Source organism: Aegilops tauschii, chromosome 1 (assembly GCF_002575655.3).
Source record: "Aegilops tauschii subsp. strangulata cultivar AL8/78 chromosome 1, Aet v6.0, whole genome shotgun sequence".
NCBI classification, from domain to species: domain Eukaryota; kingdom Viridiplantae; phylum Streptophyta; class Magnoliopsida; order Poales; family Poaceae; genus Aegilops; species Aegilops tauschii.
Window position 1 is genome coordinate 381,361,850 of NC_053035.3, and position 13,633 is coordinate 381,375,482.

The 13,633-nt window shown below is 46.0% G+C and overlaps 1 protein-coding gene across 2 annotated transcripts; it reads right to left on the reverse strand.

Moving 5' to 3' along the window:
• Positions 1 to 6,373: 6,373 nt before the first annotated feature.
• Positions 6,374 to 9,861, reverse strand: LOC109744217 (actin-7). Of its 2 annotated transcripts, none has more exons than XM_020303314.4 (5): positions 9,708 to 9,861; positions 8,627 to 8,708; positions 8,146 to 8,539; positions 7,455 to 8,068; positions 6,374 to 6,612 (listed from the first exon to the last, which is right to left on the reverse strand). In XM_020303314.4, the coding sequence occupies exons 2-5, from the start codon at positions 8,681 to 8,683 to the stop codon at positions 6,547 to 6,549; spliced, it is 1,131 nt and encodes a 376-aa protein (XP_020158903.1). In that variant the 5' UTR covers positions 8,684 to 8,708; positions 9,708 to 9,861; the 3' UTR covers positions 6,374 to 6,546. The 2 variants fall into 2 exon arrangements, with proteins under 2 accessions (XP_020158903.1, XP_045083784.1); XM_045227849.2 differs by having other exon boundaries at positions 9,625 to 9,771.
• Positions 9,862 to 13,633: the final 3,772 nt, after the last annotated feature.

Consider the following 13,633-nt stretch of genomic DNA (forward strand, 5'->3'; position numbering starts at 1 on the left):
GTCCGTGGGAGAATCCCTTGGTTCTCATAGTCTGCATTCATCTGCAGAGTTCTTACAACATCATATTCACTCCACTGAAGCCAATTCTTGTTTGACCAGTAGACGGAAGACTTTCACTGTTCTGAAGCCTATCTGCTTGAATATCATGGCCACAGAAAAGTCTGCTAGGAAAGGTGGCAGGCAGCGCAGAGGTAACACAGCTCTAGATCTGCCTCCAGATCTGTATGAAATGTACAAAACTGATCCAGAGGAATCAGCGCAAGACCCGAATCCAATGGATTCGAAGATATTGGGCAGAACAGTGGTCCAAGTACAACTTCGTCAGTGCCGAATATGCTGAGAAGAACGCTATCAAGCGCCCATGGGGTGATATCCTGTACAAGAATCTGCAGCCAAAGTCAAAGCCTGAAGCTATTGCCCAAGGCTTCTACCCATGCATGGTCTGAGGACCGAAGCATGATAATGCCGACCCATCATCCATGTTATGGTGTCGTGAAGACAATCTCTTTAAGCGCAACTATCAGTTTGCCAAGGAGTCAGCTGCGAAGAACAAGAAGGATCTTGGACTCAACTTCAACCCTGGTCCATCTGCACCTAGGCAGGATGGGACTCGCGATGCCAATCCAAATGTCATCGGCCCCTTCACCAGCTTCGATGGGCTCCTCTCCCACATTGCTGCTCAGAGGGCCACTGTGGAGAAATCAGCTGATGACACAGACTCCAAAGATGCGCCTGCTCCGCCGAAGCAAAAGAAAAAGAAGTCAAAAGCTTCGAAGCCCTCTGCCACACCAAAAGCTTCGACTATGAAGCCATTGACCACTGCACCTCCTAAACCCAGTGTGCAGTCTGAAGATTTGTCTCGTGTCTCCAAGAAGGCCGAGAAGTCCAAGAAAACCAAGATGCCCAAGAAGATTTCTGGGCATGAACTGACTCCTGCTGCCGTTGTGCGGAATGAGGAAGACACCATTGATCTATCCAGTGATGAAGATCTTGGTGATGAAGCACTTGAGATGCTGATCAAGAGCAAGCAAGAGGTGGAGATCTTCAACGATCTGCCCCTCTTTGATGTTGACATTCTGAACAACTTCATCGATGAGTGGTTCGATGACCAAAGCATCAATATTGATGATGTTCAGCTGCCTGTGGACATAAGCGTCACGTTTCACGGGCCATTGCTAATGAGTTGGCCCTGGCTTAGAAAATCGTTCAACTCAAGAACAAGATTGATTATGAGAAGGCTCATTTCAACAAGAATATGGCCAAGCTCAGTGTGGCTGATGTGCAGATCTTCAAGAAGATGCTGCATGACCTTAAGGAACAATTTCACAAAAAGCGCGAAGAAGCCAAAGGCTCACGAGAGCGCATGAAGTACTTTGCGCAGAAATGTGTTCAAGCAAATAATGAAGCTGAGAAAAGAAAAGCTCTTGGGCGTCCTGGCATCGACCCCAGGATGGCTTCCAAGCAAAAGAAGAAGTCTGCTGCGGCCCAAACTGAAGCACCAAGGCAGGAAGAACCTCGCATTGTCTTCCCTGCTAGTATGACAGGCTCAAAGCCTAAGGTCACCTTAGCAGCTTCAGAGCTGAAGAAAACAAGGGCAGCTAAAGCCAAAGCCAGGAAACGCAAGCATAGGGATACTTCTGATGATGCCCCATCCAAGAAGAAATTGAAGAAAAAGTCTTCAAAGAAAGAGCGTGTTGCGGCCTCTGAGCCCCTCATTGTTGAACCCATTTCTGTTGCTCTTCCAGCCTCAACCAACCAAGAGCGTCGTCTTGTGATCCATGAGCCTGCTTCCACAGAGGCTCCAGAAGATGAAGAAGTTCCAGTTGTTGACCCCATCACAGCCGAAGACATTGCTCATGAAGACAATGTGAATGATGATGTAGTCCTTCCTCAGCTCGAGCCCCAGACGGTATCATCGCCTACTCCAACGAGCAGTGAACTTATCGGCATTGGTCGTCCATTGACGCCAATTGCTTAGGATGACTCATGGGCCGAGCGCCCACAACAAGACACCCCAGTACATGATGAGACACCAAGAACACCACCACCTAAAGTCACCACTCCAGTGCTTGACGACGACAACTACATGGTGCAGACCACTCCCTCACCAAAGGCGTCGCCCGCATTTCGCAGGCTTCGCAAAGGCCCCAGGCCACAGGTCACCATGTCGAGCATTCTGGAAGGGGAAGTGCACCAAAGCTCAGTTGCATGTCAAGTGTTTTCAGAAGCCACCCCTTTTGCAAATGCCTCTGAATCTGAGGCCAAAGTGGCTGAAGACATTCCGGCTGCATCAGCCGACGAAGACAAAGAAGAGAGAGAAGATGAGAGAGTTGCCACACCCCTAGCTACTGATCAAGTCATTCTCGAGGAGAATGTGATTGTGCCCGACCCTCCAGTTCTTGAACAAGTGGAGGTTGAAAACACTAAGGCTGCCACAAACAACGCCACTAAAGCCAATGACACAGTCATGGCTGAAGACAATGTGGAGCCTGAAGCTAATGTGGATGCTGAAGCCATCGTTCCACCTCCAAGGCCTCACAGAACAGGCCTTTGATCGTGGACAGCTTGTCACAGTAAGATGGCCTATTATGGTTCCTCCCACTACTCCTGGACCACAGTATGACTATCATGTGGAGCAGAGGCCTCAAGTTCAGAAGCCCAAGCCACAGCTGCCAAGGCTTCCAGGTGCTGCAACTACATCGGGTTCTTTCAGCGTGCACCGCTTCAGAGCACATAACACCTTCTTTGACAGTGCCAAGAATCCCTACTCGAAGCCAAAGATCTCTTCCGATCGATTTTGGAGCCATCAGCAGCGAAGCTACTACTCCTGCATTCTGTACAATCAAGAGCGAATCTTTCCACACATGCGTCTGGATTGTGAAGCTATTGCTGGGCTGCCCTGTCTTGAAGAAGCTCTTGACTGCTTTAGGGATGTTGGTCTTCTGCCGTTTGTGACAGACAAAGAGCACTGCAATGAAGTTTCCACTGCAGTTTTATGCCATACTTCATATCCGCGGCTACAACAGGGATCCGAAGACATGGATCCTTGAGTGGATGTCAGGTGATGTACATCACGAAGCCAAAGCTCAAGACATTATCGAGCTTACTTCCCTGCCCACTCTAGGTGAGTTATACGAGCCTGGTTGTCAGCGTCATAGAGATGAACTGCAGAGTATCTTTCAGAGGCCTGAACCAAATATGAGTCAGATGCTAAGTATGATGAAGCCATTGCCGCAAGATGCTGAATACCCAAAGGAATTCTTTGTGAAGGACCTCGAGTACTTGCCACGCACATTATACCATATTCTGAGGCGTACTCTATGGCCGATCAAGGGACATTCTTCTGAAGCTAAACTTGAAGGAGCCATGAAGACGTTGGTATTTTATATCATCAATGGCATCAGATTCAACACCCAGGATATCTTCATCAGACAACTAGCTGCTTCTGAGATTGATCTGTTTGGCCTGAATTTCTATGCTCCATGGGTGATGCGCCTGATCAAGCTCCATTCCACTATTGACTATCAGCCTTCAGTGCGCAACCACATTGTTTTTCTGCCTGAGGTTGATCTGTCCATTGAAGCCATCTACCTCGAGCCTGCCAAGAAACCCCTACATCTTCAGAATGCTGAACATCAAAGCTTCACGCAACCAATGGAAGGAATTCTTGTCCCCAACGTTGCAACCCCCGCTTATCCTCTGGCTGGAAATATGAGAGTGCCACATCGTGCCCACACCAAAGCCACTGCAAGTACGATTGCCCAAAGGCCTCGGAAGCGCTCTCGTGTACTCAATGGCCGAGAGCTTCTTGTGGCCTTGCATCAGAAGCAGGATAAGCATCATGACTGGCTAAAGCGTCAGATGCAGAGTATCTTGGTGGATGTCAATCGCATTCGAAACTTGGCCACCAAGAACTCGTTTGTTGCCCATGAAGCCTGTCGGCGGTCCTGGAAGAGTCTCACAATGCTCTGTCCTGAAGACGATCTTCGCGAAGATGGCTTTACAGAGAATTTCAAGTTTGATTCCAGGACTCCACCAAATGCAAGCCGGCGTCGCACGCCGTCTATTGAAGACTCTGAACGTTCGTCTTCGGCTGCAACAGTTGTTGCGAGAGTCGTCGATGAAGAAGACGAAGCCACTTCACCGACCATGGATGCACTGCATCTCGACACTGCTTCAGGCCCGTCTGCACCACCGAACTCCAACGTCGACCCTGCTCCATCATCCACTCCTGATGGGAACGAGTAAATACTCTATGTCTTCAAACCTTTTTGTCATTACTGACAAAAGGGGGAGAAGCTTATGAGTTGATAGTCTTCAAGCGGGTCCTTATGGGTGGTTGCATTTTTTTGCTAAGTCTTTACAACTCTCGTCTTTTGATACATTTGGTTCTTTGAGTTGTAACACTTAAACTCGATGGTCGTCTGCTAACTTTTTTCTGCTACCTTGTGATGCGATGATAAATTCCCCATGAAGCCATTCCGTAGACGTCCATTTTTCATTATGCATGTCATTATTTTCGTTATCTTTTTATATGCATGATGAATTGTCTTCATAAGTTGAAGAGGATCTCCACAACTAAAACCTTCCATGTGCATTTACATTCAAAAGCAAACTACTTATATGCACATCTTCAGGGGGAGCGTTTTGCTACTTATGAAGATAATCCCTTAATCCTTAACTTTCACATACTTTTATCCCCGTGAAAACTTCAACCTGTTTGTCATCAATACCAAAAAGGGGGAGATTATAAGTGTATCTAGTGCCACCCCTAGTTGATTTTGAAGTATTGACGACAAACTTGGTTGAGGGACTAATGTGTTTGTGAGAATTGCAGGATAACACATGTAGTGGTCCCATATTGATTCGGTTTACCTACCAGAGATGACCCCTAAAAATGTGTGAAGACATTGAAGACAATGGTGGTCTGTGAAGTTATTCGCAGTGAAGAATATGACATGAGAAGACATTCACGTGAAGACTATGGAGTGCGAAGACATAGTTGTTTCGTAGTTTCCGTTTCTTCTTTGTTGAGTCATAGGAACCACCATACTGTTAAGTGGGGTCCAAGTGAACAAAGTCAGAGTGACTGATGTGATGCTCAACCAAATCCTATGTCTTTGAGCGAAGACAATGAGAGCAAATCTTATACAGAGCTGGATGAGTCAGCTTTACTTGTAGCCCAAGTCAAGCTGCCGCGTGTGTTTGAAATCTGACCGTTGGACACGTGTCAGTTCCTTAGTGACCCAGGGTCATTTCAGACAAATCAGGTCGGCTTGCCTCCTGGCTATAAATAGCCCACCCCCTACACCATAAATTGGTGGCTGCTCGGAGTTAGTGCACGGCTTTTTTCGTTTGAGAGCAACCCACCTCCGAAGCATTTGAGAGAGAGATCCTTGCGAGGACAAAGCCCAAAACACCCAGAGCCAAAGAGTGTCAGGCATCACTGAAGTCTTTCTGTCTGCGTGATCTGAAGACTTGTTACACTTGAGGATTGTGAATCCTCCAGCCAGTTAGGCGTCACGTTTTGAGCATCCAAGTGCCATTGTGGATTGCCAGTGAACGAAGTTTGTGAAGGTTTGGAAGTCTACCTTGAAGACTTACCAGAGTGATTGGGCGAGGACTGTGTGTTCTTAGCTCAAGAGGAATAAGGTGAAGACACGGTCTTCTGAGTTAAATCTCAGTCTCCCTAACCAGACGTACAGTTGTAACAACAACTGGAACTGGTTTATCAAATCCTTGTCCTCACCAAACAACTGGTTCTATCCTTCCCATCTCTTTACTTTATAGTTTGTCTTCGTGAAGTCATTGCCTGCTTGCATGATCTGATTGTCTTCACTGTGTGAAGACTGTTATTGTCTGGCTTCATACTATCTTCCATCCTGATCCATACTACCTAGCTGCTGATAGTCTTCGTACTTTCACTTCATTGCTTACTTGACTGTGGCTTGTCTAGTGTAGTCTACCTTCCACTGCATATCAATAGGTTCATTTCTACTGTTTGTCTTCAAAGCCTCCGTATTTTGAAGACTATAATAAAAATCGCCTATTCACCCTCCCTCTAGTCGATAACTAGCACTTTCAACAAGGAAGGATTGGCTCGACCTCACATTCGACCGAAAGTAGTTTAGTTAAGCTTAGCTTAGTTTAAATTTGTGTTTTATGTTTGGTTGTGCAAAACTATTTATGTTTATGTTTAAATGCATGCTACCTTCGGTTCAAATTGCTTTGAGTTTGATCAATTTGAAGTTTACTCCGTTAAGTTTAAGGGATCGGCTAGAAAGAAAAAAAAAATAGTGGAGTATATATACCCTACTAAGGGTTTTAGTCCGTCAACTTATAAGGGATCGGCTAGAGATGCCCTTAGGCAGCGTTTGGAATACACATATGTTCCATTCATTATTTCATACAGCAGGAAAACGCCATGCAAGGCCATGCTATTGTGCCTTTGAGGATACACATCTTCTACAAAACACTAACCATGTACTCCATGTACTATATATTCTTGGCAGCAAGTCCCCTTTGTAAACAACCTTCACCGACTCTTTAGAAGCACTTCATGTGGACAATGCCCGGACCAGACTCATCGTACTCTGCCTTGGAGATCCACATCTGCCAATAGAAACAAATTGATGTTAAGAATCGATTTGGAACAACGCACCGGATCCGGTCTTAGAAGCACTTCTTAAACAGCCTCCCCTCCACCAGGCTACTGGCCTATTCTTTGGTTGCAAAAGCAATCATAGCATATTACAGATTTCGTAACCTCTTGGAAGATACTCCCTTCGTTCACAAATATAGGATTTTTCGACAAAGGGTGAATTTTATTTGCTCAAAATGAAGCATCAAGGCGATACAAACAGATTGAGCATGCACACCCAGCCTGTACATAGCGCTAGGATGCACACAGCCAACACCAACACACGCACACAAAAGACACTTCGACAAATAGCAAAGTCATATAAGACCAACGCTATACGTAGGCGAAGAAAATAAAATGTTTTGGATATTTCAATATGGAGTATATACGGACTAAAATGAGTGAACAAACACACTAAAATGTGTCTATATACATCCGATACAGAGAAAAGTTAGAACATACTATATTTGTGAACGGAGGGAGTACTATTTTTTTCATATTCTGGTAAAATGGCATACTAGAAATATCTAAAAGTTCAAGCAGAGGATATGGCCATCTATGTTAATTAGAATATTATAGGCCAATTTCCTAAAAATATGAATTAAATGTATATTCAGATTGAATTCTCTAAAATAGTTAATGCATACCCTGCCAACCCAAACTGAAAGTGGATCATGAATAAGGATTCTAAGTCAATCGTCAGAAAAACATGCTGAGAAAAAATTACCCCGAAGAGCGCTATAAAAAGTTGTCGAGAAAAGATAGGAGTAATGTATATGCAACTTCCACAGTTGAGAGGGGGAAATATACTAACCTGCTGGAAAGTGCTAAGAGAGGCCAAAATAGAGCCACCGATCCAGACACTGTATTTCCTTTCAGGTGGTGCAATAACTTTAACCTTCATACTGCTAGGAGCAAGGGCCGTGATCTCCTTGCTCATGCGATCAGCAATTCCAGGAAACATGGTAGAACCTCCACTGAGAACAACATTACCATACAGATCCTTTCTGATATCGACGTCACACTTCATAATGGAATTGTATGTCGCTTCGTGTATACCAGGAACTTCCATACCAACATGAGATGGCTGGAACAGCACCTCGGGGCACCTGAACCTTTCTGAACCAATTGTAATAACCTGACCATCAGGCATCTCATAGCTCTTCTCCACAGAGGAGCTGCTCCTAGCCGTTTCCAGCTCCTGCTCATAATCAAGGGCCACGTAAGCGAGCTTCTCCTTTATGTCTCTGACAATTTCCCGCTCAGCGGTTGTTGTGAGGGAGTACCCTCTTTCTGTCAGGATCTTCATTAGATTATCCGTGAGGTCCCGGCCAGCAAGGTCCAAACGAAGGATAGCATGAGGAAGCGTGTATCCCTCGTAGATTGGAACAGTGTGGCTCACACCATCACCAGAGTCAAGCACAATACCTGCAGGAAAAAAATTGTCACTGCCCCTATCCAATGAACTTCAGTGACAACTGTTGCAAACGAGGCGACAGACATACCAGTTGTTCGACCGCTGGCATACAAGGACAGAACGGCCTGGATTGCGACATACATTGCTGGGCAACTGAAGGTTTCGAACATGATCTGGGTCATTTTCTCTCTGTTGGCCTTGGGGTTGAGAGGGGCCTCAGTCAGCAACACAGGATGATCCTCTGGTGCGACACGGAGCTCGTTGTAGAATGTGTGATGCCATATTTTCTCCATGTCATCCCAGTTGTTGACAATGCCATGTTCAATGGGGTATTTCAAAGTCAGGATACCTCTCTTTGCTTGAGCTTCATCGCCCACATAGGCATCCTTTTGGCCCATACCAACCATGACACCGGTATGGCGTGGCCTTCCTACAATGCTAGGAAAGACCGCCCTGGGTGCATCATCACCGGCAAAACCAGCCTGCAAAAATTAGGATTGTGATCAGTTAGTTTGGGAGAGCATGTTTTTTTTTATGTTCAAAGGATTTTGTGCTGAATATATAACAACCTTGACCATTCCAGTGCCGTTGTCGCACACGATAGGTTGAACATCCTCATCAGCCATTTGTCAAGTTTCCTGTAACAGAAATCTGCAATGGTACATTGGTATAAGAGCAAGTTTCTGTATAAACGTCTAAACTGTCAGAAATGCTTCTGTAAGCAAGTAAACCCATGGTATCAGCGGTTCAGAGTGCTTGAAAGTGACAAAGGTACACATATAACTGTCATCTGATGGGATAGAGCAATTGAGGAACATCATCGGATTATAGGCAACGTGTTAAAGAATTTCCTATAATCCAAGCATCAATTTAGAAATTTGGCATTAATTTTTGAAGCATAACGTGTTAAAGAATTCAGTATTTATCTATTTATTTAGTTGAAAGTTTTTCTCATACAATTTTTCATCAAGAGTTTATAACAGCACTAGCTGGCCTAATTCCCAAGGAGGCGGATAGCCAAGCAAAACACCAAACATGCAGCTAGTCGAAGTCGGCGTGCCGCGGCTAAATTATCAATCAATAATAATGCAGAGTAAGACAAACTCGGGCCCTTAGTCTTTCCCGATCCCAATTTCTTAAGCGAATCGCACATATCATGACATCACGGGTCACACAAAGTTTAAGCATGGAAGCATTAAAAAACAGTATAATTCGCCTCGCTGTCTCGCTAGTGCTAACTGAAGATATTGTCACGGCACGGCACTAGAATCCGCGCATCGTCGTTTCTAGAAGACGAAAAACATTTGGAGGCAAGGGGGAAAAGAAAACCCCCACAAAAGCAAAATGAACAGTTCGCAATTATCTCCAGCAACGCCAGGGAGCCCGCGCGACGAACACATCCTCGGATCATCCGCTCACCCCGGAAAATTTCCATGCTCCGGAAGGGATCACCCACCCACCGAGCAGCGAAATTCGCCCACAGCACAAGAAACGGAAAAATTCGGGAACTCAGGAGTAAACCACAAAAGGTTCGCCGATCGAAGCAGAGGCTAGCGAGGCGATCTACCTGGGGGGCGAGTGGAAGTCGACGGATTTGTGTCGCGGATCAAACGGGTTGAGGAGGGAGCAGGGGTGGGAGGGGGGCGTCACCTGTTCACGGGGCGTGGATGGCGTCTGGAGGGCTCTGCTCGGCGGATGAAGCGAGGTGGACTGCGGCGAGAAGAAGGAAGGAATACGGCGGATGGCGTAAAGGCGTTGGTTGCCCTGGGAGGTGCTTTATACGCGTCCATGCTAGAAAAGGCACGCCGCCCGTAGGAAACGGCCCCGGTGCCGTGACCGAGTTTCGGGCCTCCGCTCCGCTCTGTGCGTTTTACGCCTGGGTCCCTCGTAGTGTGCGTAATAATGTGGAGCTGTGCCAGAGATTTTGCGTCTTTCCCCTTTTGTTTTTCTATAGAAAATAGAAATTAAATGGCATGGTAAATGTTTCCCAAGAACATCGAATGGTGCATGGTTTTCTTTTGATTGCATTTAGGAACGGTCGGGGGGTCTAAACTCAGTGCTGCATATTCTTTTGAGTCTTTTTTTTGCGATAAATCTTCCGATCTAGTAGCATTCATCTAGATTGCCATGTTCAAAATGTAGGAATTTTTTAGTGTCTTCCAAAACATTATATACTACATTTATTTGGTTGATGAATGAAATCATACAGAATTGGTGTATGAATGATTGGTACAAATATTTGCAATTGAACTGAGGAAATTTACTCAAGGAGCTGGGTACAAACTATACTGGAATACAGTGTGTATATGTACACTAGAACACTAGAATTTTTTGTCTGGACACAATATATGCTTGGAATTGGCTAGGCTATTTACAGGTTCAGCTCTGTAGATTGATAGGTCTACACGGTTTAAATAGGAACCATATACTATTTACACGTGGCATATATCTCATATATATGTGCTTAGGGACCAGGAATTTGACTCGAAAAATAATCGGTTATGATCGTGGTTGGTTAATTCGATTAGGAGTCTAATTGAATTCTATCCGGATACGGATTTGAATTTTCAGGAAACCAAGTATAAATATGTCCCTACCCTCTATCCTCAAAGACGCATTGCGAGCTGCACCATGGACTTGGCAGAGGAATTAGAGGGTAGACAAATATACTCGTGCTATATTATTTTCTCAACACAAAACATGCGTGAAAACCGTGGGACTAATGTGGCGGTGAGATGCATATCTTGGATACGAGTTTTTTCAAAGTATGTTAGTTTCAGATCTGGTTCAACAAAGAATAAACAAGCACGATTTGTTACCTTTTACATGGGGAAAATTCGACTCAGACATGCGCCGACTTTCTATGTTGCACCGCACCAGTGTCCCTTCCTCTTGTATTGCTTGCTTTATTTTGCTCATCAACGACTTTCTTCTCTTTGCCATGCATGTTCGTCATTTTCTTTCCAGCAGTGGCAACACATTTAGCATCTACTTGGAAGCATTCGAGATGACGACGAGGAAGATAAAAAGAGGTGGGATGACATTCACTATCTTGCAAAAATGTGCTCCTGTCTGTGGTTTCTCAAGTGTGAACTTTTTCTCTTCCGAGGAGGAGTATTTGGGATCTTAAAAGAAGTAATTTAGCATCCTCAGGTGTGAGTAATTTACCTGCAAAGAGAAGGTGTGTTGCGGAAAAAGAGCGGGTTGCCGGATGAGCGTCGACTTATTTTTCTTGGAGAAGAAAACAATGCGCAGATTGCACGTGTGCTCCTGCTGTCCTGCGTGGAGCCTGATGGGACATGGAGCCACCAAGTCGCACTTGACGGTGGATGATGATGTGCGGTTTCGGCTGGCAGTACCCGGAACGAGAGAAAGCCAAAATCTGGAGTTTTGAAAGGGCTCCGACCTTGGCCTGTCCAAGTAGCCCAAGAAAACTTTCGGTGCCCAAAGTAGGCACGTCCACGTCGGCGCCAGCGAAATGTTCGACCTGTAGGTTCTGGACGGCGCCTTCGCCCGGCGGACTGCACGTCCCAGCCGTCGCCCGCATACTTTTTCTGCTCAACGCGCCCGGAGAGCTTCGGCAGGCACAAAGCCATTTCCGTTTTTGATACGCAGCTATGCTTTTTTTTCGAGTCACAGCTATGTCGATGGAATTTTGCTCAACAAAATAATTGCTCAATTGGGTGAATAAATATATTTCTTTTTGCAAAAATAACTCAGGTATATTGTTACAGTCCGCATGAAGTACAAATCACCCAAAACATGATAAAGTTACATTGAGGTTTGTGGACCATCGAAAGACCACAATCGTACTTGTCAGCATCTATGTTCCTTCCTCTGAATCTCCACCAGACAGGGCATCGTCGGCGCATAGTCCCTCGTGTTATCTCGCAGTTCCAACATAAGATAGCCATTAGGCCCAGCGGTCATCCCCTCGTGAGCCCGATGATATTGCCAAGTTCTCTTTTTTAATCGGTGATGCTGACCTCTTTGGTTTCTTCACTTCCAGCGGTGAGACATAGGCCGGCGGTAGCGGCGGGGTCTTCTCGTTGGCCTCACCTTTCCCCTTATCTTCTGTTTCACACCCGAGATCCAACTTTTTCCTAGCCATACTATCTTTAGGATACTCCTCCACCTCAAAGTTTTCATTCGGCTTCATGGGATTAGTGGCAATATCATCCAATTCCTCTCCGAGATCGACATATTGGGAATTGTGTTTCCTATGGGCGGGATTGCGTCCTCCTGATTTGCCCCTTCCACAAAAACACCCCCCTTGGAGCACGGCTTGTAGGTGGCGGATCATTTGAAGTCGTCCGCCATTGAGCATACATCCAACGACCATATTGTCTGTCCCCTGCTTCCCAAACTGCGCTGCACACTTCTCCTAACCGTGACCCATTAGAGCTCAAACTTCACGCCAAAATAGAATCTTTCGATATTTCACCTGAAACATATGCATCAACCCTCTCCTCCAACCGTGAGCGGAGTGAAATGAGTCAAAGATTTAGCCATCAACGCCCTCGCACACTCACATGATCTCCTTCACAATATAGAGTTTGTGCTAATTGGACTTCCTTCACCCTTCCAATGCGATGAGCAACTGATCAACCACCTCAGATCTGTGATGTAGGCCTGGAACCTATGTATTTGCACCCCAAACGTACAACCCGTCTAAGGTGATCGACGTCGGGTCTGCTCTCCCATCATAACTTTGACAATCAGGCCATAACCTCGGAATAACAATGGGCCACCGTGAGCAACTTTCTTACAATTGTTGGCGAATGCAGTATTTCAAAAAATTTATCTACGATCAGGCAAGATCTATCTAGGAGATGCATAGCAACAAGCGATGAGAGTGCGTCCACGTACCCTCGTAGACCGAAAGCGGAAGCGTTTAGTAAAGCGGTTGATGTAGTCGAACATCTTCGCGGTCCAACCGATCCAAGTACCGAACGTACGACACCTCCACGATCAGCACACGTTCAGCTCGGTGACGTCCCTCGAACTCTTGATCCAGTTGAGGCCGAAGGAGAGTTCTGTCAGCACGACAGCGTGGTGACGGTGATGATGAAGTTGCCGGCGCAGGGCTTCGCCTAAGCACTACGACGATATAACTGAGGTGTGTAACTGTGGAGGGGGGCACTGTCGGTGTCAAAACCGGCGGATCTCGGGTAGGGGGTCCCGAACTGTGTGTCTAGGGTCGATGGTAACAGGAGACGGGGGACACGATGTTTACCCAGGTTCGGGCCCTCTTGATGGAGGTAATACCCTACTTCCTGCTTGATTGATCTTGATGAATATGAGGATTACAAGAGTTGATCTACCACGAGATCGTAATGGCTAAACCCTAGAAGTCTAGCCTGTCTGATTATGATTGGCCCTACGGACTAACCCCTCCGGTTTATATAGACACCAGAGGGGACTAGGGTTGTACAAAGTCGGTTACAGAGAACGGAATCTTCATATCCGAACGCCAAGTTTGCCATCCACGCAAAGGAGAGTCCTATCCGGACACGGGAGAGAGTCTTCTGTCTCTTATCTTCACGGCCCATCAGTCCAGCCCACGTCACATAGGC